The sequence below is a fragment of the Centrocercus urophasianus genome, unplaced genomic scaffold, assembly GCF_019232065.1.
Source record: "Centrocercus urophasianus isolate 14NV4802_14NV808 unplaced genomic scaffold, USGS_Curo_1.0 seq_16, whole genome shotgun sequence".
Lineage (NCBI taxonomy): Eukaryota > Metazoa > Chordata > Aves > Galliformes > Phasianidae > Centrocercus > Centrocercus urophasianus.
In genome coordinates, this window is record NW_024884711.1 from 31,182,649 (window position 1) to 31,208,486 (window position 25,838).

Below are 25,838 nucleotides of genomic sequence, written 5' to 3' on the forward strand. Positions count from 1 at the left end.
CAAAGTCTTCACTGGGAACTTTCCCTGAGTAAAAGCATGAGGATTTCATTTAAGTCCATTTTTATTGTCTACTGGTTTCTGGTTTTGTTCTTACTCCACCTTCTTTTACATGTTTCCTTGTTCCAATTCTTTAGATGTTTTACTCTTTTATTTTTTTTTTTTCCATTGTCCTTTCTTTTAGTAGAACAATTAGCACTAATTTGGCTGTTTACTTGAAATTCCTCAGAAGCTGGTGGGGTCAGGTGCTGCCAGAACTCCCTAAACACACTGATAGATGATAAAAATTTCTCATGGCCATAGCCCCACTTACTGGGAGAGGAGGTCCTCTTTTACCTCGGTTGTGCACCATGTAGCTTATCTGCATTGCTGGGACTAGTAACAAAATCTGACCAAGCTTTGTGACTTCCTGTTAGTTTTCCAAATGAGGTTTTACTTGAGGTTTTACTTATGATCACTCTGTGAAGGTTGCTGTTTTGGGATCATGAGACTTAGAACCCCTATGAAATTAGAAACAATGTTTTTTCCTCGTCAACTTGCTGCTGGCTTATCAGTCAGGATCTTAGATTTCCCAAGAAGTTTTTCTCAAATCCAGAATGTGATTCTTCATGATTGTGGTGCAAATTCTCTGCTTTCCACTCAGTCTTTGTTTCAGTCTCCTATTAGTTACCTGCCTAGTAGTTAAAACTAAAGAGAATTAGTTCTGTTCCTGTCTTTTGACACAGAAAAAGAGCAAACCAGTACCTAGAGTCTAGAAGACATCTAAGTATTTGATGACTTTGATTTCTCTCCATGTTGGAGTGTATTTTTTTTAATGTGAGCTCTGGAAAACTAATCAGAGTTCTGAAAATATGAGGAGTAAAAATATCTTTTCTTGGATACATGTAAGATCTGGGGTTAAAAAAAGCCTCTATTGGCAAAAGCAAGACAGTTGCAAATAACAGCAGGCAACAGGACTCCATGAGAAATGACGTGATGCTGGAGTTATTTTTTTCATGAGTATATGCCTTTCTGACATCATTGCAAATCAGAACTTTGTGTGACTGAGAGAAAGGACCAACAGGGTGTGTTGGGTAAAGGGCTAGGCCCTTGGGCACTTAATATTTACTGTAGATAGCTTCACCTTAAAATAAAGTTATTTACTTCAATCAGGCGGACAGAAGACTGATTGAACAGGTTGTGTACTGTTTTGGATAGAAGGAAGTAAAATGAAAATAAAATGTAGGGCTCCAACTGGATGCTGCAGCAGTAGCACCTCTAATGTTGCTAAGATATTCTCACACCTGCAAATAATTGCTGGGCCTTATAGCTGAGAACTTGGACACGTGCATTGCAAAATCCAGTTGTACAGCTTCCATGACCATTTCTCCGTCTGGTGGTGTTGATGCCAAAACTCAACACCGCAGATTACTTCTTCTGATGTGCTATGTCCTTACTTGGAAAGAAATAGCTTTTTACAGGTATAGTAGACGTGCTGCTAAGGTCTTTTAACTATCAGCTCTAATGTATAACATTTTTATATTATTAATGTCTTAAGCTATTCTATAATAGAAATCATGTTTTGACTATTGTTTGGTAGTGTCAGATGAGACCAAGGGTGATGCTTTATGTTCATTTAACCATATCAGCTTGTTCAGTTTTATTTGGCTTCAGCACAGTGGGAAGAGATACAAATATGGAACAAAAATAAAAGCTGAATCGTTAGTACAGCGAGTCAGAAAGCCATGCATTTATTTTGATTTATGAGTTCAGTTACTAACAGCATTTCTTTTTTTAAAGAGAAGAAATTTGATACACAGCATATTTAAACCAAATAAAAATGCTGATCTCTACCAGAAATGTACATGTCTAAAACTTTTCCTTTTTTGGGAAAAAAAAAAAAAAAAAGGGATGACCCCGTCAGTTCAGCAGTGCCCTGAGGAAGTGCTGAAACTGAGACTGGTCCGAAGGGTTTGGCTGCCTGCGTTGGTGGTGGCCCTCTATGATATGTGCTTGATCTCTTCAAGGGGAACAGGGCGGGGGGGGAGGAAATGCCTGCTGCATCTTCATGAATTACATGACTCCTGTTTGTTTTCAGAATGTTCTGCCTAAAAAAGCAGCTGTGGGAAAGCAAAAAGAAACAAGCAGTTGGTTAAAACACAACGCTAGTTATGAGGGGTGCCATAATGTTAACTTAAAAAAAAATCAGTAACAGCTTTTATATGTTCAGTCCAAACAGTCTAATAGCTTATGGGCTGGGTGGGCCATGCTATACTGATGAGATAAATGTGGATATTGGCAAACCAATGATGTAATTATGTAAATCCGACCTTTTTAGGATTGAAATGTGTTATGTTTCAGTGTGTTTATATTTTTGTCATTTGTGATAACACCCTGAAAAATCTTGGCTGAAATGCTAAGAGGTTTCTTAGTGTACTCACCACGCTACTCTGTCTGGAAAGAGTACTAAGGAAGCGTAGAAAATCAAGCATGAGAGATGTATTAACTTTCTCTGCTTAATTGGATAATGTAGCTTTTTTTTTTCTTTTCTTTTTTTTTAACTCTCACATTCTGTTTGTTTGTTGGAAGTTAAATATGGTCATAGAAATGTGGAAAGGAGTGCCTGCTAGATACACTGATCTGGATGTCCTGATCAGGAGTGAAGTAATGCAGGCTGGTGGTAGGGAGATAGCTCAGACAACAAAATGTTTCTGAGGGAATAGCCCCCCACACAGCAGCACTAGAATTTCAGTCTGGCCAATGCAAAATGTTCTGCTGCATGTGTTGCATTATGTGTTCAGATTGCCTCATGCATGGCTAGACTGGAATTCCTCATGGGACTGCTTGGGGTCAGACGTGGCCTGGTGCTCCCTTCCCCTCCAAGCAGAGATCACTCAGCATGCAGCCAAATTGTCCTACTCTGTGGCAGTGTCTGCTAGGGAGTTCAGGCAGGTTCACTATTGATGTCACCAGGCTAATCCAAATGTACAGCCTGCTCCTCTAGCTAGATTAAAGCTGGTGCATGTTGTTAGCTCCATTTTTTTTCATGGCAAGTTGATCAGTCTGATATTGCTTTCACCTTATCTTCACACTGGGTTCTTGTTTTACACCTGGATAAAGTGATCTTACTCCAGAGACTGAAAGAACCACTGGCCATTATGAAGACCTGAGGTGCGGGTGTACCTGGGGAGCAGTCATAGCTATGTGAGATCAAGGGGCTGGTAACAGCATGGAATAGGTGTGGGAAGAGTTTTATAAGAACTGCATGCACACATATATAGAGAAGTCTTGCCACTTGTCAACACTTGGTGATGATTGCATGCAACTACAGTTTCTGCTGTCCCTCCACTAGTGACCAGACAAAAGGCAACAACCACATCTGTGGTAGCTTTCGGCACTCAGCTCAACTGCATGCCAAGTCCTGGAGATGCTACACCAAGGCCTGACTTGCAGAGAGCTGTTCTCTGCAATGCCTGAAGGACACAAAGCTCTTTTCAATCTTAGCCACTTCTTTCGTGGGAATGGTTGAACTTAGTTCTAGGTTTCAAAAGCCATTTGCAGCTTTAAAGTGCATCCCAAACCTCCATGCTTTGAATATGAGAATGGGTTGCAAAGGCAAATGATGTTCACAGCTTTGCCCCTGACTTCATGCATTTATGAGGTCACTCCAGCTGGTGTTTACCTGCAACTCACATCTTTCCTAAAAGTCACTCTCATGTTCTGACCCCTAGCAAAAGACACAAAACCTCAGAGTATCAGCCCAAGCCAAATAAGTTTGTGTTGGATTTATTTTCTTCTTTCTCTTCCCTCTCTCTCTCTCTCTCTCTCTCTCTCCCTCCCATGCCTGCTATGTTAGGCTACAGCACTGTAATAACAAGAACTAATGCAAAATCATCTAGACATGAAGAAAATTTACATTAGTTCATGGTTTTCCATTCTCAGTCTGCTTCCTCATTCTTTTGTTCCTTTTTGTGTGTGTGTGTTGAATTTCCCTTCATGCACCGTATTCTCTTGAATTTCACTTTTTTCTCATCAGTTCCTCAGCATCTGGCTTAATTTTTCTGATTTTCTTTCTTTGAGATTTATTATCCTTTTTTTTTTTCTTCTTTTTTTTTTTTTTTTTTCCACAACAGTCCATCTCCGATATTACTCTCTTTCATCTCTGGCCTTTCACAAACTCTTAGTACTGTTCTCCACCCTTTCCCATTGCCCTTTTTTCCTTTTTCCTTTTTTCTTATGTAATTTTACATTCAGAATTCTCTGTTGCCTTTTTTTTTCCTTTGCTTACTGTATGTCTTCACAGTGTCATTTTATATATTGTTTTCAGATTGATTATTGCTATTTTTTATTAATATTTCTGCATTCCTTATGGGCTAAGCAGGAAAAAAATCATGCTACAACTCAGTACTCAACATTTAGGCTTGAAATCTTCAGACATTAGCAATAGTGCTAATAGTAGAATAATAGAAGAGAAGAATGCTAATAGAAGAGAAGAATGACAAATAGAGGTGATTCTATATTTGTCTGTGGATAAATAAATAATGCTTATTACCAGCTTTAGGCTAGAGATACTTAGTTCTTTGCTCAGTTGAACAGAAACTGCAGCCCAAATTGGATCCTCTGAGGTGGATATCTGCAAAGTCCACCAGTCCATCATAAGGAATAGCAAGCCACATCTGCAATGAAAATAGCATTCTCCCTTCTAGCTTTAGTATCTCAGCTTGACTTATAAAAAAGAAAAAGGAAAAAAGAATGGGTTGAAAAACAGAGCAGAGATTGAGCTAAATGAAAAGGCATATGGACAGTCTCATGGTAAAGAATAAGTCTGCTCTTCATAAACTTGGGGGAGGAATTGCCTCCCAGTGCCATCAGTGGGGAGAGACAGGGAGCACCAAGGAACAGCTTGTGCCCCCCAGACAGAGGGACACAGCTGACTTGGGGTGCCTGGCTGCCATTTAATGTAACATGGGGTGAGACAGATGCTCAGCACTGAGCAGCTAACGATGCCAACTTTACTTCTGAGAAGTAGTGTGTACATGGCTGTGATACATGCTGTGATACTTTCCTATGCGTAGGAAAATGTCTTTGTTTAAATCAGTGCAGAAGTGAGGGGGAAGCATGAGGTTTGAATTACAGAGCAGAGAGACAGACTGCAGACCTGACGTAATAGCTCAGTTTTGCAGAACCTTCTTCATGCGACTCCAGTGAGAGTTAGCTATATTTGCTCTAGTGTACTTAGAGGGGCTTATAGAATTTCCAGCACCTCCAGGATTTGATTGCTTTTATTCACTTGCCTTTTTTTAATCCCTAAAAATCTAAAATTCCTGATTAAGTTGACCTTCCATCACCAAAAGATAGAACTGAAGAATACTGCCCGCATGTTTGTGTACCTAATGTTATACACACATCACAATGATGTGTAGCTCCACCCTGCAGGCACAGCCCCCTTTACAGTGGTTCATTCTAGCTAGTAGCAGTCTGTGGTGTGTGGTGTTTTTTGTTTGTCCTTTGCTTTTTGATTTAAGAACTAGGGATTTTGGATTAAGCATGAGAGAACTTTATGGTACATTTGTCTACCGTGAGACATATCTGTTTCACTGAGTGCCTTAGGAGTCAGTAAACCAAGGGAATAACAGGCAATATGTATGTTTAAAGGAAGATCTGCACACAATCTCAAGCCCAGTACATGTCAGGCAGCTAGAACTGTTCCATTCCTTCTCTGTTTGTTTAGATTGGTCTTTTGGATTCAAAGATGAGCTCCTGTAGGATTATGAATCCCTGTAGATATGAATATATCACAGGCCTATCTGAAAATGTTATTGAGGGTGATGGAGGGCAGGGTGGCACTGGAACAGCCCAAATGGGCAGGACACCTTGATGCCCTTGACGAAGGATAGCAACTCAGGGGCTCTGTGATCTGTTCCCCCATTTCTGGGGAACATACCATCTGAGAGTGAGATCAGGGTAGGATGTGACCACTTTTTTACTCCTCTGCTGAATGATGAGGCAAAGCAAGGGGTTGATATTTCTCCTTTCAGTGAAGAAAGTGAATAACCCCACTGAGAGGTTTCTCGTGTTGGAGTAGAAGGGAGAAAGATGGTGGTGGTGGCTCTCATGCTAACAGAGGCTGCAGACATGAGATTTTACAGACAAGTCCATGCATAGGTCTTTGTTCTCCTCCATTCTTTTTTTCTTAGATCAGAATTAGATGCTGGGTGGGCTGTAGGAATGAAGAAGTCATGTGAGACAGATCTTCATTGAAAAAACAACAACAAAAAGGCCAGGAAAAAAAAAAAGCTTCATTCAGAAAACAGCTGTAAAAAACATCATCAGCAAAATGTCTTTCCATTTGGATTCTGCTGGATTGAATGAACTTCTTGCATTTAAGAAAGACCCCACTGATTCCATCACATGCTTTGCTGCAGAGTTGAGCTAGTGATGAGCCACTCAGCCTGTATTTCCCTGTTTTCTGTCAAAGAAATGGTTGTTTACAGCAGCACCAGCATTAACTGCTTAATTGTTTCCATCCAGGAAAGTATTATTAGGGGCGTAAGGACCAAAAGAGCTGTTATCAAGAGTTGAAAGGACTTTGATCATCAATCAAGTAATAAGTTAGTTACATGTACACCTCGTATTTATGCCCCATAGCAGGCTTCAGAATTTTCTCTGTCTTTATAGCTGTGTATGTTATTGATGTGTCTCTAACACTTCTGCACTGAGGCTTGAGGGGACCAAAGAGAAGATAAATTAATGTGATGGACTAATTAATGCAAAGATCCAACAGATTAATGTTGTAAATAATGTAGAGTAAAAAAAGTAGGGTGACTGGTGATTTTATTTAGTGGTAACTGTCGTTAAGATAAACACAGATTTGGAAGTAGTAAACTAGCCCAAACCTTCAGACCTGATCTGAAGCGTAGGGTGTTGTGCTTCTTAAGGGCATGCCCTTTGGTTAGATGGGGGGTTTAACTGGAAAGGAATTCTTGTTCTATGCAGTACATTATAAACAAATAGGTGGCAAGTAATTAAACACGGGATAATACACGGCAAGTTAGACAAGGCTTGAGGGCTCTGATAAAGTAATTGAAATGGAAAGTATTACTTCAATGGTTTGTATGCATTGTTAGAACCTACAAATTAAATTACAGCCTCGGTAGAGATATATTCTTGCACTACTTATGATGCTGTGCCCAGTGTATTTTAAAATTAAAAGAAGATTTATTTTTCATATGAAAACTTTTCATATGCATCAGACATACTCAAAGACTATTGCATATAGTGCCAGATGTGTGGAGAACTAGTTGTAGTATGTTCTGGGATATACTTTACCATGCTAGAGTCCAATTACTGAAAATGTGCATCTGACCAGCTTGCAATTCATTACAAAGAAACTGCAGTGAAATATAGTGATCTTTTTTACCCTACATATTAGCATAATAATGTGATTCCTCACTGCAGGTTTATTTGCCTGTCAGGAAGAATGTGGATGGCAGAATATACTCTGCACTTGTTGGAAAGCATCTGACATAAAAGTTTATTTGGATAATTTGCCTTTATTTTTACTTTTGGTGTATTTGAGTCTGGTTGGTCAGCAGACCTAAGCAGCTTTTTAACTAGGCAAAGTATATACATCCATACATTAAAAGGGGATGCTTGACTGGCTAGTTAGCCCTGCCAAATATAAACCAGATGCTTCAACAGTAAATACTGCTTTACTCCTATACTGCAAGAAACAAGCCTTGACTGATCAAATTTGAAATAAAAATAAATAGGTTTAACATTGTTTCTGTGCTATAATATTACTTTATTATAGTTCTAGTGCAAAGATATAATACAAAGAATATTTCAAAATATTTTTACAGTGAAACTAGAAGTGATACGTTTAAAGACAAAATGAATATCTTTACACTCATTCAAGTCTGTTTCCATTATGCTACAGAGCTAGACCAGTAATGGTGTACAACTTTACAGTGGGTGGTAGGAATCAGAAGACACCGCATTTGACTGCAAATCTGGAGGACTCCTTGCTGCTGGGCTATGGTGTAGTAGGGAGAGGAACACCAGGTTTTTTGGTTTTGTTTATGGGATCTGCTCTGAGCTTTGTCATGTTACTTAAATGCTCTCTATCAGCTTACCCTTCTGTAACAGAAGTGAGTGATGCCTCCCTCTCCGGCTGAGAGGAATACACTGAAATAGAAGCCTTACTCCAGTAAGGTCCCTTATAAATGGCTCTGATGTTGGCTCATGGTCATGTGCTCCATAATACAGTTTGATTCTTTTGAATGCCAGTAATGTTGATAAAAGCAATATTTTTCTTGCGTGAAAGCATAGCCAAAAAGTACAGAAGAGAACTGCAGCTCTGTGAAGTGCTTCAGTCATGAGATTACCTTATGATGTTTAAGTCCCTCCTCTTTCACACTGTTAATACTGCATTTGTAAGAATACATTTTCTGTATTCTTTGAGAGGATGGAAGGTGTGGATGCAATCTTTCTGCTCTCGATAGTTGGGGTTTTTTTGACAGTTCGCTTCTCTATTGTGTCTTTATAACAAAAAAAAAAGAAGGAAGGGTAATCCTAATGGTTAGCATAGTGTGCTGTAGCTATCTCTGAGACTGATTTATGGTGGCCCCAAAGTTCAGGTTAGCCAGGAGGCTCGGGTCCTGGTTAATGAGTAGACAGCCAGGTCCCATGGCTGGGTGCTGTGCCCGGCGCAAGAAACTCTTGCTTCCTCCTGCCAGCCGTTGCTACCAAGTTCGCAACTGAACGGTGGCTGTATTTTTTTCTAGAATTGTTTATGCTGGCTTTGCTAAGTAATCAGAGATCTTCTTAGTGGGGAATTAGTATGTGTGTGTTTCTTATTGTTACCTTTAAAATGCCCTCTCTTACCTAACCGAAGGTGACTCGCTGCTTTATTTATGGCTTTCCCCTTTGTGAGTCTCCCTTGTATTTCATTCTGTAACATTAGTCTCCTATACATCTCATAGGCACACATTAAAAAATGGTTGAGCAATTGAATCACATAGTGTTGCACAGTTTGTGACTGGGTGACATGCCAAGGAGGTTATTTAGTGACTAATTTCAAAGGGGAGGAGAAATTGCAGCGTTGTCATGTGGAAAAGTACTTCAGTCTATTGAAGCAGCGTTACTGGATGACCGGGTAAAGCAAGATGGCCTGCCCCTGTTGTGAGCAGAGGGAGCAAGGAACGTTTTCTGTAACCTTTTCCCAGAAGGCATGGATATATAAAATGTTGTACTGTAGACTGAGGATTTAGATTCAAGGCTGAAAACAAAAAGTGCTTTATTAGAAGAAGTGGAACCAAATGTTCATCTTACTGCTGTAGCCATACAGGTGATTTCCTTAAGTAACAGTAAGTGGCTTTAATTATTTCAGAGCAAAAATCCTATGGAATATGATGCTGTTTCTCTGTAGGTAAAGTGGGCTAAGAGTAATAAGACTGCTACTGTTTTTAATTGTTGAAACAAATGCCCAGAATAGCATCAGGACAGCTGAGAAATCATGCCTGAAGGATCAGACTGTAGGATTTGATCTGAAACTCTGTTCTGCTTGTTTGCAGGATCCATCTGCAGCAGGCATGTTGACTTAGAGGCAAGGTGAAGCAGTCAAACATTATTTTTGATATTACCATTAAATTTGTTTTGTTAGAGCTTTACAGATCTGTTTTACATTCAGTAAAAAGTGAAACAGGTATTCTTTGTTTTCCCCATGGGAGCTTTAGGGTATGGTATGAATTAAGTCTATATGTAGTCAGGGATATAGAAGGACATACTGAGACACGTAAAGTACCTTGAGGTAAAACATTTGGATAGCTGTAGGGTCTGGGTTCATAGACAAGTGTGCATTGAAGATTTAAGTATAAAGTAAGGGACAATAATGTTAAGAATGTGTTTGATGCTCTATCATATGGAAAGGGAAATAAGGCTGCGACTGAGCTGTGCTTAATTCAAGACAGTGTATGTGTAGCTGAAATATTATGCCCTACATTTACTCTTCTTGAGGTTAAAATAGTGCTTACGCCATATCCCTTGTACATCTTCACAAAAGATAGAGAAGCGTGGGGATGAGATGCTGTGATGACATCAAGTAGTATGGTGAAGGCAGTTGTTTAGGGTTGACTCAGGAGAAGAGTAACTGATGAAAGAAGTCTATGAACATAAAAACTGGGGAAATGTCTTATCCTCAGAGACATCTTACTCTGTCTGATTGCATCATTGTTGAATGAAAATCACATAGAATTAATAATATAGATACCATATCCACATATGTCCCATAAACTGTTTTTTTTTTTTTTTTCAGGTGTGATATTTAGAACCAGAAAATTACAGTTTCATAGATGTTCTGAGTTCAACTCTTTTCGCACCATAATACAGAGATTTTACAGCTGGACATATATCAAAACTGTGCAAAAGAAGCTAGAGAACTGAATCCAAGATGGGTGCTAAGAATGGGAAGTTTAGTACAAAAATTACTGGTATTTCTTAGGGAGTTCTGAAAACTCTTTATCTAGAAAAATATCCAGAGGGAGATAATGGAAATGTATGGGGCATGTTAAGAACAGAGTTAGGTGGGTCTCAGAGTTCCCCATTCATGGCAAGTTTGAACATTTGAAATCAGTTTTATTTTGGAATTACCGGCATGTGATTCCCATAATGAAAAAATATTGTGGAAACTGATTCCTCCTAGAGCTCTGTAGTGTGGGCCAGACTTAGCTGAAGCCAGGACTCCAAGGTTAGCCTAGGTTAGCTGTTTCATTGTCTGAAATATCTCTTCGGGACATCAGAGGACCCATCTTCAGCCAAAATTGCTAACTAAATTAGTCTGAAAGCACTGCTGAGGAGTGATAAGACATTGAAACTCCTGCTCGTCTTATTCCATGATCTTGAAGATCATTGTGGAACTGCCCAGTACTTCACTCTGCCAAAGAGACCATGGAAGAGCTGGAGTCCCTACCCCTCAGCAGGCTCTGACCAAGTTGTCCCAGGACTGTGAATCTGGAAAGCCAGAACTCTAAAGCACTCCATGAATGTTTCATAAGGAACCATGTTGGTATTTGACTTAAAGCTGCCAGGGAGGACTTTCAACTCACTTTTGTTTAACTGACATTTTAGCAAATCTTTCAGCTCTTCTAAGTTAGCATTGTCTGATGAAGTTATTTGTCATTGGAAGGTTCCTGACCAGAAAAAGCTAAGATGATGGTAACGTGCTTTCAGTATGTAAGTATGCCATTGGGCAGCAGGAGGAACCCGCAGATGTAGCCAGCCTGTTTTTTTTTTTTCTGAAATGGCCCAACAGAATGAGGAAATTTGTAGGAATTAAAAGAGACACAAAGAAAAGACAAAGACAAACAAGTGTGACAAACTTTCAGTGATGTCTGATAGCATGAGGATTTGGCTTTCGAAGAGACAGTCATGGTACATGTACATAAAAATGTCATTTTCAAACTGTTTACTGTTTCTGTAATTTTCAAATGCACTATGCCATATTGTAAACGATATTATTTTAGAAATATCAAAACTCTATCTGACATTTTTTTTTGCAAAAGCTCATTTGTGCTTTCAGCTGTGCAAATGCAACCTTGGTGAAAGACCAGCTATGACAGATATGATATAATATAGAGCAACTAATGATTAAACTGAGGATTTTGGACAGCTAGTACAGTAAGGCTGTCAATTTATTTTTGCTAGAGAAGAACTAATGAATTGTGTTCTTGTTGGGTTTGGGGTTCCTTATGTAAACCTTCCCTGATTAACAAAGTGAAGATCTGCCTCATTTTTAAGAAGATTTTCTTTTAGTGGGCAAGGTCTCTTTATCTTGAATGTATTTGTTATGTAATGAATTGATCAGTTTTGTTATCACTATTCAGTTTTTATGTAGCATTTTCATCAAAGATTGCCCAATTTCTTGATAAAGTTAGTTGCAAGTGTCCTCAGTTTACTATTGGGTGAGCCAGCTTTAGGAGCAGATGTGCAGTTTCCTCAGGGAAAAAAAGGGTGCTGACAGGAAAGAAAAAGTAATAGCTTTGCGTGCCTGAGAGGTGATTAATGGTGTCTGCTGGGAACTCCAGGGTGTCTTCAGGACAATGCAGGGATGAGCACCATTACGGAAACATGCTTAATCTAGGTATTTTGGCAGGTTGAAATCCCTGGAGTGAAACCAGTTGTGGTGCGCTCTTGATAGGCAAGGCTTAGTAGAGCAATGGGAAGGGCTGCCAGGTCAGAAACCCTCACCTACTTTTCTCTTTGCCTGTGCTTTGCTATGAGATTTTAGCAGATAACAGTGTGAGTCAAGGTGCACCTCTGGCATCCAGTTACCTGGGGAGATGAAGGGTTGGTGTGGTGCTAATGAATCAGCAGTAGTGCAGTGCTACCTGCCACTGCCCTGGAGTGCTTGTGGGCACAGCTCCCTATGCCCTGTCCCATGTGTGATGCAGGTATAAAGAAGAAGCCCGAGAGAGAGAAGAAATAATGACTGCTTCATTGTGAGAAACCCACCTTATGATACCATGACTCTGTCCTTCTTTCAGGGGAGCTGAGCTATTCAGAGAGCCCGGAGTTGCAGCAAGGTTTCTGTTCTGCTATATGCAGAGACACTGGGTCTGCTCGGTCTTTATGTGAGCTACCAGAAGCAAGGGAAACTTGCAAAGTCATCTTGAGATGGGCAAATAGAAAGCTGGTTTGCTACCTTTCTGCATATAATAGTATTTAAAATACAGCAAGTTACTGAGTATGCAAGCTAATTTTGAAATAAAAAGCCTAGCTGGTTTTATCTGATGTTCACTCTTCTGTATATGTCCAATGCCTCTGTTCTGATAAAAAAGAAGAAATCCAAGTTTATATCTTACAAACTGCAGTGTTGTTAGATTGACCAGAAACTTCCTCAGGAGATGCTTAAATGTGGTGTGATCTTTTTTACTACTGAACGTGAAAGATTCTCACTGGTGCCTTTTGCCTCCAGTGTTCATACAGAAATGGTTGTACTAGCCATCGCCACACTTTAACCTCAAGGACTGACAAACAAGTTTCTATTTCAAGGATGTATAGGCTACAGAGAGCTAGAACAAGGATTTCTTAAGCTATGTGCTCAAGAAAACCACACCCTCAGGCAAATATATTACATAGCTGCAGTTGAAAAGCACGTGATCCTATGCCTACGTTAAAAAATCTTTTTCTTCTCAAAGCAATTGTCTGTGGCATCACCTACTATTACGGGCTCAGATAAGCCTGATATTATCTTTCTCTGTCTTGAGTAATGCAGCATAAGACTAAGAACATGTGGCTCAAAGCAGCCTACATATTAGAGTATGTGTGGGACAGGAAGAAAAAGAACAGTGCAGAAAGTGGAGTATATATAGGGGAGAGTAGTGTGCTTTGAATATCACACAGAAGATATATAGCTGAGAAGCATAGGAGACCATCATTGGAATTTCTGAAGCTGCCATTAATGAAGAATCCAGAAATTTCGGGGAAGGGAGAAAAGTAGAAAGAGAAAATATTGACAGGTGGCAGGACGTCCTGTAATGTGACCAGTGAGGCTGCCTGGCCCTCAGCCTTGCCAGCTCACATGCCCCAGTCCTCCGGCCCTGGGCACCCCAGACTCCATGGCTCCAACTGCTCTCCCCTTCTGCACACTCCACCCAGGACTGAGTCACATCCTAAAATAGAAAGGGAACCTTTCAGGAAGGGGCTGTCTGTTCAAGCTTTGTGCCCTCCTAGCCCAGTGGAGTCTTGTTTCAGGCTGTGCACTGCATGCGCTATATTAATGCAAAGAGCATTAATAGAGTAAATAGCTTTGTAGCCATCAGTACTCAGACACAGGAAGTTGAGGAATAGCTGAGCTTCGTATTTGAACTGATTGTTTCCATCCTGAAGTATGGGAATATGGTAAGATGGAAAATAGGTATTTTTCTTTGACAGATTTCTTTAACTTATGAGGAACAAATGAGCATATACAGGAATATGAAGTCCAGAAGTTAGTGGATATAAAATCCATTGCTTTCAAAGCTTCCCATGGAAATTTTCTCTTCAGTACAAGGAAACATCAGAATTTTCCTTTCACTGCAACCCAGTGTATCCTAGTGCCTGTGGTTTGTGTGCCAGATACTGTTGGAACTGTTGCAGTTTTAGCTGATACAACTAAGCAGAACGTGATACAGCCTGTATGGTGGGAATCAAGGAGGTCTTTCTTCCTCCACTCTCTCAAAATATCTCTTTTGCAAAATATCTCTTGCTGTCTATAGGTGTGAGCCCAAAGCAGCTCAGAGCTGGGAGAGTCTTTCTGTTCTGTTGGCACAACACAGCTCGGTGTGCTGCAGTTTTTCTTCAAGTAGATAAAGAACTCTGTTGAATTTCCACCAGTAATTTTATTAATACTGTTTTGTTCTGTTATATTTTAAATTCCAGACTTCAGTAATTGCCTGTGAAAATTAAAAAAAGCTATCCCATGTTCCCCTTTGGCTGGATAATGCTTCTGACCCATCCCAACTTGTTCCTTTGTTCTGTTGCGTATATTTATTATTGCTGCTGCCACAATCAGGTTATCTCTTCTTTTTGATACCTGATACTGCAGACTTTTGATCTCTGGCCCTGGGGAACGTCATTTGTAATTCCCAAGAGTGGAGCCTGCTGTGATGAGAGCAGCTATTGTTTATATACCGCCATACTGCAATTCCCTTACCAGCGGAAAAACCTGTGGTGGGGCAGGAATAGAAAGAATATAATTTCTTGCCTCATCAGCCATGGATCACTCTTCCTGCAATGAATCCAGTCACACTGTCAAAGCAAGGCGTGAGAGGGGAGAAAAATGGTGAAGATTTCAGATCAATGACTTCCACTGCACAGAAGCATGTGCTGTGTAACTTTAGGAATCCCTTGGAAACAATGCAGAGAGAAGCTGAAATTGCCAACACAAATTTTGGAAGCTTTAATTTTTTTTCTGATATACTTGGTGGAACTCAGCTGACATTTTATCTCCTTGTTTATCCACCTGACCTGTATGGCACCAGAGCAAGCACATGATGCTTGCTAGAGGGAGAATTTCTCTGCTGCGTGCCACTGATGATGCTCAGTCACCTAAAGAGGTCATTGTTGGGCAGTGTGATGCTGCAGTCTCAGAAGCACATGTATTCTCTGCAGGTTTTTGCAGTGGCCTTAGTTAAGGTAGCACTCATGTATTGGTAAGGAAGTTTTCTCTTTCTTTTCATCGTTTTCTCAGTCCTTACTGTGAGCAGTTAATGATGCTGATTATAAAACTATAATGTTTAGTAGCTTTCTGAGCATGTTCTCTATGCATTTTCCTAAGCTGTCTTATCTTTGGTTGTGGTTCAGGAACTATTAGAACATGTTTTATAGGGACTGACTGTATTCATGCAACTTGAGTGTCAGTGAACATTTGCATATGTATCCCTTATGCTTTGTGTACCTTTTGCATAATAAAGGCCACATCAAGGCATTAGGAAAAGCGAAATCCTGCACTGAAGTAAATGGAAAATGAGTTTTATTGTATTGTATTGTGTCTAAAGAGTTCAGGTATGTTTGTGATGCCTGCATTTTCTTCCTGGTGTGGAATCAACAAACTCTTTAGCCTGTGTGTCTGATCACTGAACTTTTTCAAGTCCGTATCAGCTATGTGTAAATGGATAATATGGTATTTCCAGGAACAAATGTATTTATAAAACTCTCATATCCCTTTAACATGCAGGTCTTTTTATCGCTGTCTATAGATCCCAAGGTGTTTTATTTTTTGCAGATGACAAATTATTTAATCTTGAAGGTAGTTTTCATTTCTGCGAATGTTGATGTCGTCACAATCCGCATTACGTTCTGCTCCTTTGGTAATTTTACATCCTGTATGTTTTTTCTTTCATTTCCAGATGCAGAGGGAAATTGCCTATATGGGCCGAGATGGCCCAAGCACTTCCCGCTCTGGATCTGCTGCACACCCTGCCCATGCGATGCCCAGCTCTCCACCCTCCACTCCAGTGCCCCACTCCATGCCGCCCTCTCCATCCAGGATCCCCTATGGAGGGGGACGTCCCATGGCTGTTCCAGGCAATGCCACCATCCCCAGAGACCGGCTCTCCAGTGTGTCGGCATCACGCTCCATATCGCCAAGCCCAAGCGCCATTTTGGAGAGGCGGGATGTGAAACCAGATGAGGACATGAGTAACAAAAACTTGGCCTTGATCCGAAATGAAGGTCTATATGGGGACCCATACTTGTTTCATGAGGGGAGGATGAGCGTGGCTGCACCCCACAGCGGACACTCCCTTGATGTCTCTGATCACATTGTCGCCTACCATCGCAGTGCCATGAGGTCATCAAGCACTTACTGTAACCCCTCTATGCAGCCTGAAATGCTGGAGCAGTCCTTGTACAGGCAAAAGCCACGAAAATACCCGGAGAGCCACTTGCCCACACTCAGCTCTAAAACGCCTCCTGCCTCACCCCACCGGGTGCCTGATGTGCGCATGATCGATATCCATCCCCACCATACTGCACATGTCCCTGCTCATGCTATCCAGCCTGACAGGGCCTCTCCCAGCCGCCAGTCCTTCAAAAAGGAGCCAGGACCACCTGTGTTTGTGGATGCCAAAGTGCGAAGCGCCCTTGGCCACGCGGGCATGGCAGAGGCTGTGCCGTCTCCCATTGACAAACAGGCTTTTGGCTATGGGTCACCTGCAATGCCCAAGGACAAGGAAACAAGGTAAGGCAGAGCCAGACCTTAATTTATGCAAATAATCAATGTTCCTAACATACGCATGTTGTGTTGGCATGCCCAGGGGATGCTGTGATGTGTAGGAAGCTGCTGTGCTGGGCTGCGGTGTTTATTAGCTGTCTGTCAAGGTAGTTAGTAATTTAGAGGAAATGCGACACCACCCATTATTAATCCAAAAGTATTGTCAGCTCATGATGAATCCCTAGTTATTTTCATTTGTGCAAATTTCAGTCATTGGAAAAAATATAATAAAATAAAATGATTAACTAGGATTTTTCTTTCCAGGCAACCAGATCATGTTACAAGAACAAATGATGTTCTGTTCCTGCTAATAAGGGAATATATTTCACCCCCGTTAAGAATGACACTCTGATATTACAATTTTGGTTCTTTATGGAGTGGAGTTTTTCTCATCTAGTGTTAGGAAATTGGAAGAATTTATCATTACTGTCTTATCTCCTGTAAAACATGAATTTGCATAAAAATAGGACAGTTGTTTGTAATAATGTTCCTCAAGGGGAAGCTGCTGAGAAGAGCAAGTCTGTCCCAGGGAAGAAATTGAAACAAGAGTGCTGTTCCCAGTGATTCTTTCTACCATCAGAAATAGTTGGTGACCTGACTGTTATTAACTTTTCTGCACTGAGAATGATGGTGATGATCTCTCCTCTCTGTTAAGGACCAGCTTTACGCAAAGGCATCTCCTGCTGTAGACCCTGCCCTAGGAAAGAAAAATCATTAAGCTGCCTGTCTGTTATTGTGTGTTTGTATGAGTTGCTCTAATCTCCAGCATATTGCTTGTGCTGTTAACTTTTATAGAGCTTTTTAGGGAAGTGAAGATGAATAGCTGGAAAATGCTCAGTTCACAAAGGCCAAAGGTAACTACTGACTGCCTTAACCACTGGGTAGATACAGAGCTTCATATGGCCCCAATCTTCTCTTCCATCTGAGCAACTTTATTAACAGTTAGATTCCTCTAACTATGCTAGGTGGAAAGAAGAATGTATTGTGAAGTCCCTTGTTGGGGAGAAAATGGAAAATGGAAGAAAATCAACTTCCCTAAAAAATTACATGCTGATACCAGCTTAGTATTTATACTGACACAAGGAACTGAGTCTAGAGTCACTGAAACCTAGTTTGTATTTATTATTTCCAAGAAAAAAGATCTATGTTCCGGAAATATTTCAAGCGTCCAGTATGACAACTAGGAAATAATTTGCACATTTTCCATTTCTAATCCAAGAGATCAGATAAAAAATTCTACAGGATTCTTGTCAGGGGGCTGGAAATGAGGGAGCACACCAACAACTTCCCAGTCTATGCCACTTTTTTTCTTCTGAGCATCTCATCTGTTCACTCTAGTACATAGGCTTGTGTTTGTGAATATACAGCTCTACAGTTGCTTAAAGACAGCATTGTACCAGGAGTTTTAGTTTTGGTTCCAAGATATATTTACAGTGATGAAGATAGCATTTGCATAATTATATTCCCAAATAAATACGTGATCTTAAAATTCAGTACGGTGTATTAGCCACATAGCATTGAAAAAAATCATTCTGAAAATGTCTCTTATGTTGTAGGTTTTTTTAAACCTTGAGAACAGTGACTTTATAAACAATAATTCCAAGCACTAAAAGCAGTTAATGCAAATTGCTATGTTTTCTAACCTCTGCAGTATCAAGGATGGTGTTGTGCTCAGCCAGCGTGCATGCAGAGTCGAGTGTGGGCTAGCAGCAAAAAGGCAGGTTTGCTTATCTGTTAGTCTTGACAGTACTGAGGAGGGAAGTCTTTTGTGTTTGCACGCTGCATTAAGAATCTCCCTGTCCTCACTCATTCAGCTTTGCAGATAGCTCGGAGTGGGTTGAGGCCCCTGCGAACATCAAACCCATCATCTCAGCACCATTACTCCTTCAGTCACTAGTGAACTGTGCTGAAAAGAAAGAAAATACCTAGTGACTTCTCTTTTGAGAAATTACCTTGAAGTAGTGCTGTCACGACCTCAGGGACAACACAGAGCTAAGGCAGAGAAAAGATCAAAATAAATATTGAGAATGCCAGTTTAGCTAAATCTCTCCTTCTGCATTAATTCTCCTTCCGTTCTTCTAGTCAGTGGCTGAAGCAGATATCTATGTACTTCATCAGAATATCCTGGGTACTAAGAGCAGATCAGACTTCTCACTGAGCATATCTTGGTTTTGTTGAAGAAATTACATCTGTTATCTCTGACATGTTAACTGCAGCAAATTTGGATCTACCAAAGATGAAAAAGATGAAAACTACATAGCATCTCCTATCTCTTTTTTTCTAGAGTTTCCCATTTTAATTTTACGTTGTGCTTGCCAGTCTTGTTGAGCCTGTTATTTAAGTCAGAGTTGAGGGGGATTTTATTTCTTCATGTAATTCTTTCTTTTATCTGTTTTACCTCGGGTATTTTCAAGGTAGCTAATTCTGCCACGAAAGGAACTAAATAAATTCTCAGAGTAATTCATTTATCAGAAGACTTCTATATAAAGGACTTTTAAAACAGTGAGAAGAAAGGAGTTCATGGAGATTTCAAAAATTAAAATATTATTAGTATTCATACACACAAAAGATCAAGCAAGTTGCAGCACTTCATCTTTCCGGAGTCAGCGTTCCTTAAATATGAGGTTTACAGGAAGAATGAGTAAATCTTTGTAAGTGAACATAAGCTGTTGGAACAGTGATTGCCACCATTTTTTGAATGGCTCATTTATATAGTTTATGGTGGACAATTCTAGAATCTACCACAGGCAAAACAGATGTTTAAATGTTGGCAAATGGGGAGAGAAGCTTACTCAAAAGTGCATTGAGTTAAATGCGATTTAACTTACATTCCTTGCATTTAAAACACAGGTTATGTTGCAAAACATTGGGCAGTTTCATGGCTGGTGTTCAATATGACACATCACTAAAATGCAGTCCCAAAAAGAACAAGATAACTCTATCCGGTTGTTGTTGTTTTTTCCCTCAAAAGGAATACTGTGCTCTGGTTTTTCTCTGCCCCAACATAACTTCTGTTCTCTTCCTCTGCAGTTAGAAACTAAGGTGTAACAGACATATTTAGGTTATTGTATACTGTTCCCATAATAACAACACTTTATTGTTTGTTACATTAAAGTGTGAGTAGCCACTATCACGCATCAGGAAAAAATGTTCATACTCTGTAAAGCCATGGGCAATGAGAGACAGGAAAGGTGGACTTCTGAGATACGCTTTCTCAGACAGGGCTGTACCCACTCCCAAAGTCAGGCAGTGATTGAATTGCTCTCTAGGACTACAAATAACCACAGAAATGTGTGCTTACTGCACCAGTACAGATCTGTGGCCTAGTGTTTGCAGTCTGGAAGCTCGCATATGTCTTTGGAGTTGGAAACAATAGAACTTTTCCAGAGGTCCATGATTACCAGTCAAAAAAGACAGGTGAGCAACACAGATGGAGGAAAGGTAAACTGCACTTTGACTTCCTTCTGTTGGGGAAAACTGTCTGGAGGGAAAGAGATACAGGCTCTTGGAATTATCAAATAGTATCAAAGCTGGCAGCACTTCATAGCTTACCTTTTCACTTTAACTTAAAGCTGCAAGAAAGTTTGAATTTAACCTTGTTCTTGTGAAATATTCACCTGTGGATTATTTTGCCCTTGGAAAGAGAGCAGAATAGGGAAGAGCTCCATTGTTCTCTGCCTCACATCTTTCCTGGAGTTCACTGTTTCAAGCAGAGTTTGAGGTCTGACTGCCATTTCCACTGGTTACTAGAGAAGCCATTGGCAAAGACAACCTACTCCTGTTCCTTCTTCCTTTCAGTGAAAAGAGAAATGTTCATCTCATAGAGTGATGTAGAAAGAAATGTATTTTTCCTTGTCTCTGACCTTCTTTTTATTACTGCATGTACTTCACTTGCTGCAAAGTATGAATATGTAGTCACTGGAAATCATTCTCCAGGATAGTCTGCTAATTAGTTTGTGGTGTCAGACTTGGTATTTGAGTATGTCTGTTATGTTTGATCACTGCACTGCCTAGGGTAGAACAGGAACATGAACTAACAGTTGCACAGCCCAATTCTAGTTTGTGTCTATACAAAGTATCTTCCCAGTGTTGTGAATAATAAAAATGCCCTCAGGAAAGGGAAGAAACATATAAGTCATGCTTAAATAGCAGCACAATGAGAAGTGGATACCAATTTAACAATACGCTGTGCCCTGCTTGAGATTACTTCCAGTTAGCTGCTGTAGGTGGAATGACATGAAAACTCAGTGAGGCTGTAGTGAAGAAGCCAAGTGATGAAACCTGATGTCTCAGTTCAAAGAGCCCTTGTACAGGCAAGGGTTTGCATTGCTTCTGCTGAATTTGGAGAGTGAGATGCTGAGGCAGGGCTTGATTGCCTGGGTATAGCTAAGCCCATGAAACAGGCTGCTGGGAGGAGGAGGGCTGGTAAGGCACTTGTGCCTGCTTTGCTGGCAGAAGTCTGTGTGTGAAAAGTCAAAGCCAAGTCTGACTAAGAAGCCAGCTAGGGCTGAGCATCACTTCTGACCTTGCCCCCTCCTTTTCTGCTGCACCATGCCCGGCTCTCCCAGCATTCACTGGAAAACAATGTGAAACAATGCCCTTTAGTGCTCAGGGTGATAAAACAGCACATTCTTTCCTAAGTGCTGTAGAAGTGACCCTCCCTTCTCTTCCTGGGTGGTGGAGAGATTCAGATTTGTCTGGGAAATTAATTTGGGAACTGGGCTGTACTTCTTCCTTCTTGTACTCCCAGAACTGGCAAAGAAGCACCAGCGAAGAGTGTTTTTCTGCCTGCCACTCTCACCTGGTGCTCCGCATCCTGTCCTGTCCTGTCCATGGGGACCTAGGCCTACCCCATCCACAGGGAGCCCAGCCTGCATCAGCCACTGGGACCCCAGCCTCCCCCATGTACAGATGGCCCTGTCCTACTCCATCTATGAGGACCCTGGCCCACTCCATTCATGGGGACTCTGGCCTGCACAGTGCAGGAAGGGATGGCAGTGGTAGGCTGCACTCCCCACATTCTCTCTCCTGGACCACAGCAGGAAGAAAAGAATATAATCATGAGAGCCAAAAAATGTCAGTCACCACAGTGCCAGCATCCCATAGCACAGGCGGAGGTGAAGGCTCGTTCTCTCCTTTGAAGCCTCTGGCTCTGCTGGGTCACTGTAGTGATGGCTCCAGCCCCTGCCAGAAAAGCTGAGGTGGCTGTGGAGCCATCACTGCTCCTCCATGTCCACACAGCAGTTGGCAGGACCAGTCCACTGGCCCTCCAGCCACCTCAGCCCAGCACGGCCATGCCACCTGGCTGGTGCAGTCCCTCCTTGCCCCTGCCTCCCACTGCCTTCAATCAGACCACCAGGTCTCCAAAAAACACTTCATTTTATTTAATGCCTGAATGGCTCCTTCTTTAAGACACTTGTTTTGGAAATGTTTGGTGCTAATGGCTATAATGAGCCTGTGTACTGTGATGAAATGATTATGGGAAAAATCCTGCTGTGTATTTAAGGGAGCAGCTCCAGAGCACGTGTAGATTCTTCACATTCTTAATGCTTTTACCATATGAAAAGTAATGTACTCTGTGCAATTGATTGCAGTGTTTCATTCGTTTTTCATCAACTCCTATCTCTGGAACATCCCTCTCCCTCTTAACAACGTATTTTCCTAGATTTCATGGTAAAGGACAAGATCAGCTTTGTGTTGCCATAATCTTATTTGAAGCAGAAAATTGTTTCCAGATTATCCAATGTGGGGTGGAAAAAACATATTTATAAATTGGTAAAGCAGATAGACTTCCAATTGCGTTTAGTTCCAGGAAGGGTTTGTGATAATTATCTGAGAAAAAAAAATGTTTTTGTTATTGTGTCAAAAATGCTGCATTAAAATTTGTTAGAATATATTTATCCCAGGTTTTTTGTACTTGTTTCTGTTCCAAAGGTTACTGTACCTGAACCAGTTTCTTATTTTAAAACTTTTAACAGTGGCAATTCTGCAACGTATTTTTTGGTTTGAAGGGAATTAGGTCGATTCACTAGTCTTCTCACCACCGCTCAAAATACCTTTCAGCATGAAGACAGAAAAATAAGGAGCGCACATTGTATTCAATCGCAGTAAGAACATTTCTGCTAGCTGGGGATGGACTGAGCATGCTCTTGGTCCCTCCTGTGTCTGTTAGCATCTCATTAGTTGCTTTGCTGTCCTGTTTTCTGAACACTGGGCGTTTTGGAGTGTCTTCCAGCTATGATATGTGTGTTGTCCCAGAAAACCTCTGTTTCATTCATGGAGTGTGAATGAAATAATTAGTGTGGATACCCTGGCTGGCTTATGAGTTGAACTGGTTTCTCACTGTGCCATTTCAGCTTGCCTTTGTATCAATACCTACATTTGAGTTTACATGGCCCTAATCAGTTGGCATTACTGCTTTGGCCACAAGCTGCAAACGATGTGAGGGGGGTGGCACTGCTGCTCCTGTGTGATCAGGAGACCACAGTAGTGATGAATGATCCCTGTGGCACGCTGTATCTGAGGCTAAGCGTGCCATCTCTACCATGTGGTCTGCCTCTGTCCTGTCTTCTTCCATGAGCCATCGCTGCTTGACTTGCTTTCTGAGAAGTGTTGTTCTCAGCCGTCTTCCAAAATCACTGTCAGTGATTCCTTTTGTGTGCTTCTGTAGTCACATAAGTGCTAGCACAAAGGGATACATTTTCAAAAGGTCCTGTCTGATATCCCATGCTCATGTGTTTCTGCATTGTGATGTGCCGTTGATGTACTGGCATGAGAAAGTAGGTACCTGTGTGAGCAGAAGGCTGTTATGGAGCCTACAAGGAAGTCACCGGGTACCTGACCAGTGTACGCATCCATGTAAATGCTATGCAAAGATGAAGACATGAGTGTTAGCCTTCTTATCCAGAAAATGTTGTTGTTGCTTAGTGGAATTTGGTAAGTTACAGAAAACACTGGCCATACTTCTTACAGTTCTTCTTCCTCTCTTTTCTTCTGGTTTTTAGGAATTTCTCTGGAAGTGGGTGTGAAAACAAACCTGCTTTGCTATCACTGTGCTGCACAGCCTGTGTTCAGAGTGCTGTGCCTGATCTGTCACACTTCTGTCCTTTGCAGAGCAGTCAGTTGTGATGTCAGGTGCAAAGGATTTGGGCTGGGAAGTTGTCAGCTCAAGCGGATTAAATGCTTCACAGATAAAATACTGCTTTGGCAAAATTAAAAATAGTAACAAGTAGTCTAAAGGCTTAATCCAGAAATCTTACGCACAAACAAAATTACTGGCCCAATAGAGGTTAAAAAAAAAAAAAAAAAGTAATAATAATTAAAAAATGTAATGCTGAAAAAAATATTTTTCACTAATTTCAAGAGGCATTATTGATTATTTTAGGTGCCTTTTCTGTGCAATTGCTAGAAGTTTATTATCTGGGTTGCTTTTTTTTTTTTTTTTTTTTTTGTAAACTATGCAGATGTCTCTTTTATTGTCTGTTAAATGCAAAAGCTGTCCAACCCAAGATGTGGTAAGCTGCTACCAAGGTATATGCAAACTGATAGCCATGAGCCTTTGCACAACTCTGTAGTGTCTTTCAGTTCCTATGGTAATCATTCACCTAGAAAAACAAGTCTGAAAGCAAATATATCTGGCTTTAACAAACGGTTCTCTTGTCTTTCAGAGAGAGGATACAAGCCATGGAGAAACAGATTGCCAGTTTAACTGGTCTTGTTCAGTCTGCGCTTTTAAAAGGGCCAAATACAAGTAATAGCAAAGATGCTTCTAGGTAAAAAAAGAATTCATTAAATCTGTTTCTCTCTAATGATTTCAGTAATCAATCAACAAAAGTAGTATTTGAATGTAATAGTAAGAAAACGCTGAATCTTTTAAAGTATCTTTGCCATCCCCATGAGAATGCTAGGCAGAGAGGAAGAATATGCCAAAGAATAAATAGATATTACTGCATTACTCTTCTTTGTGTTAAAAAAGAATTAATGTAGGTACATCTCTGTGCTTTCTACTGTTTATATACCATTCCTTGCTTAACTTGTCTTAAAACTCATTGAAAAGAAAAAAAACAACCGTTCACAAGCTACTGGTGATTTAGATTAAAAGTGTGTATGCAAAACAAGGCCATTTAATTTACTGATGAAAAGCCTCACCAGTTTTATTATTAGTAAGTTAAATTTATAATTTTTCTTTTTATTGCTCAGTGAGAAGATGATGTTGAAAATTGTGTCCAACAAAAGCAGCGCTGATGCTACAGGTAAGATAATTCCTTTTTACTTTACAAATTATTCTAGCATATGAATAGCCCTAGCTTTACTAGCATCCCAGCTTATAAAAATGTCAACTTTACTTACATTCTGTTAGCTGCTCTGACAGATGCAAAGTTTAAGTTTAGGCTATGGAAGTCAATCACATCTTTGTTCAGAGATGAATTTCTGACAGTTTGAGCTGGAATGAAAGTCGCACCTGCAGTGAATGGTTTAAAAAAGATACAGGCTTTTTGTATATGGCGATTTTTCTAGTGATTAATCTCATCTATAATATACATCTGTCACTGACCCCAGATGTATCTAAATCAGTGTAGAAGGCTAAGCTTTTATCTCCTATTTTTGACACCTGAACTTTAAGGTTATTTTACCAGTAGGATTGTATGTGTGTGATGTCACTGAGGAATTCAGCAGTGAGCTAGATAGTACTTTCCCTAATGGAGCCATATTGATCTGTTACTAATTATTAGCGTGCTCCTAAATTGTTCTGAGCAAGTCGATTATGGCGAAGCCTAGAAGATCTGGTCTTAATTTAGCTTCCCACTCGAGAGCTGCTAAGTGTTTAAACGGTGGAGTTAATGCTGTTGTGAAAGAAGATCTCCATGTGACTGGAGCTCTTTGTGTTTGGGCTGCTGCTCTTGATGTCTGCAGGGTGTGTGTGTGTGTTTATGTGTGTTTATATGACTCCTCTTCATCCTTTGTCATGCACTGAATGCAAATAAAGGCAGTTCCCTACTTCCTGATAAGGCTGTTCCCACAGGGTGGTCTGTGCTGCAGCAGTTAGTAAACCACACACATTTACTAGCAAATCTGTTACGCACTAAACTAGCCTTTCTGCTGGAGCTGT

At 40.6% G+C, this 25,838-nt stretch overlaps 1 protein-coding gene across 13 annotated transcripts in view; it reads left to right on the forward strand.

The window, feature by feature from the left end:
* The window catches only part of KIAA1217 (KIAA1217 ortholog), a 328,197-nt gene that overhangs the window by 262,636 nt on the left and 39,723 nt on the right, over nt 1–25,838 (forward strand). For 8 of the 13 annotated variants that reach the window (XR_006168407.1, XM_042816479.1, XM_042816485.1 and 5 more), the window contains 3 exons: nt 15,864–16,696; nt 24,397–24,501; nt 24,929–24,981. Coding sequence is in view for 12 of the 13 variants with exons in the window: in XM_042816479.1 (XP_042672413.1) it covers nt 15,864–16,696; nt 24,397–24,501; nt 24,929–24,981 (991 nt within the window). In the remaining variant the exon portion in view is untranslated. Of the gene's footprint in view, nt 1–9,103; nt 9,345–10,291; nt 11,407–15,863; nt 16,697–24,396; nt 24,502–24,928; nt 24,982–25,838 lie in introns of those variants that run through there. The other 5 variants (XM_042816486.1, XM_042816475.1, XM_042816480.1 and 2 more) reach the window with 4 other exon arrangements.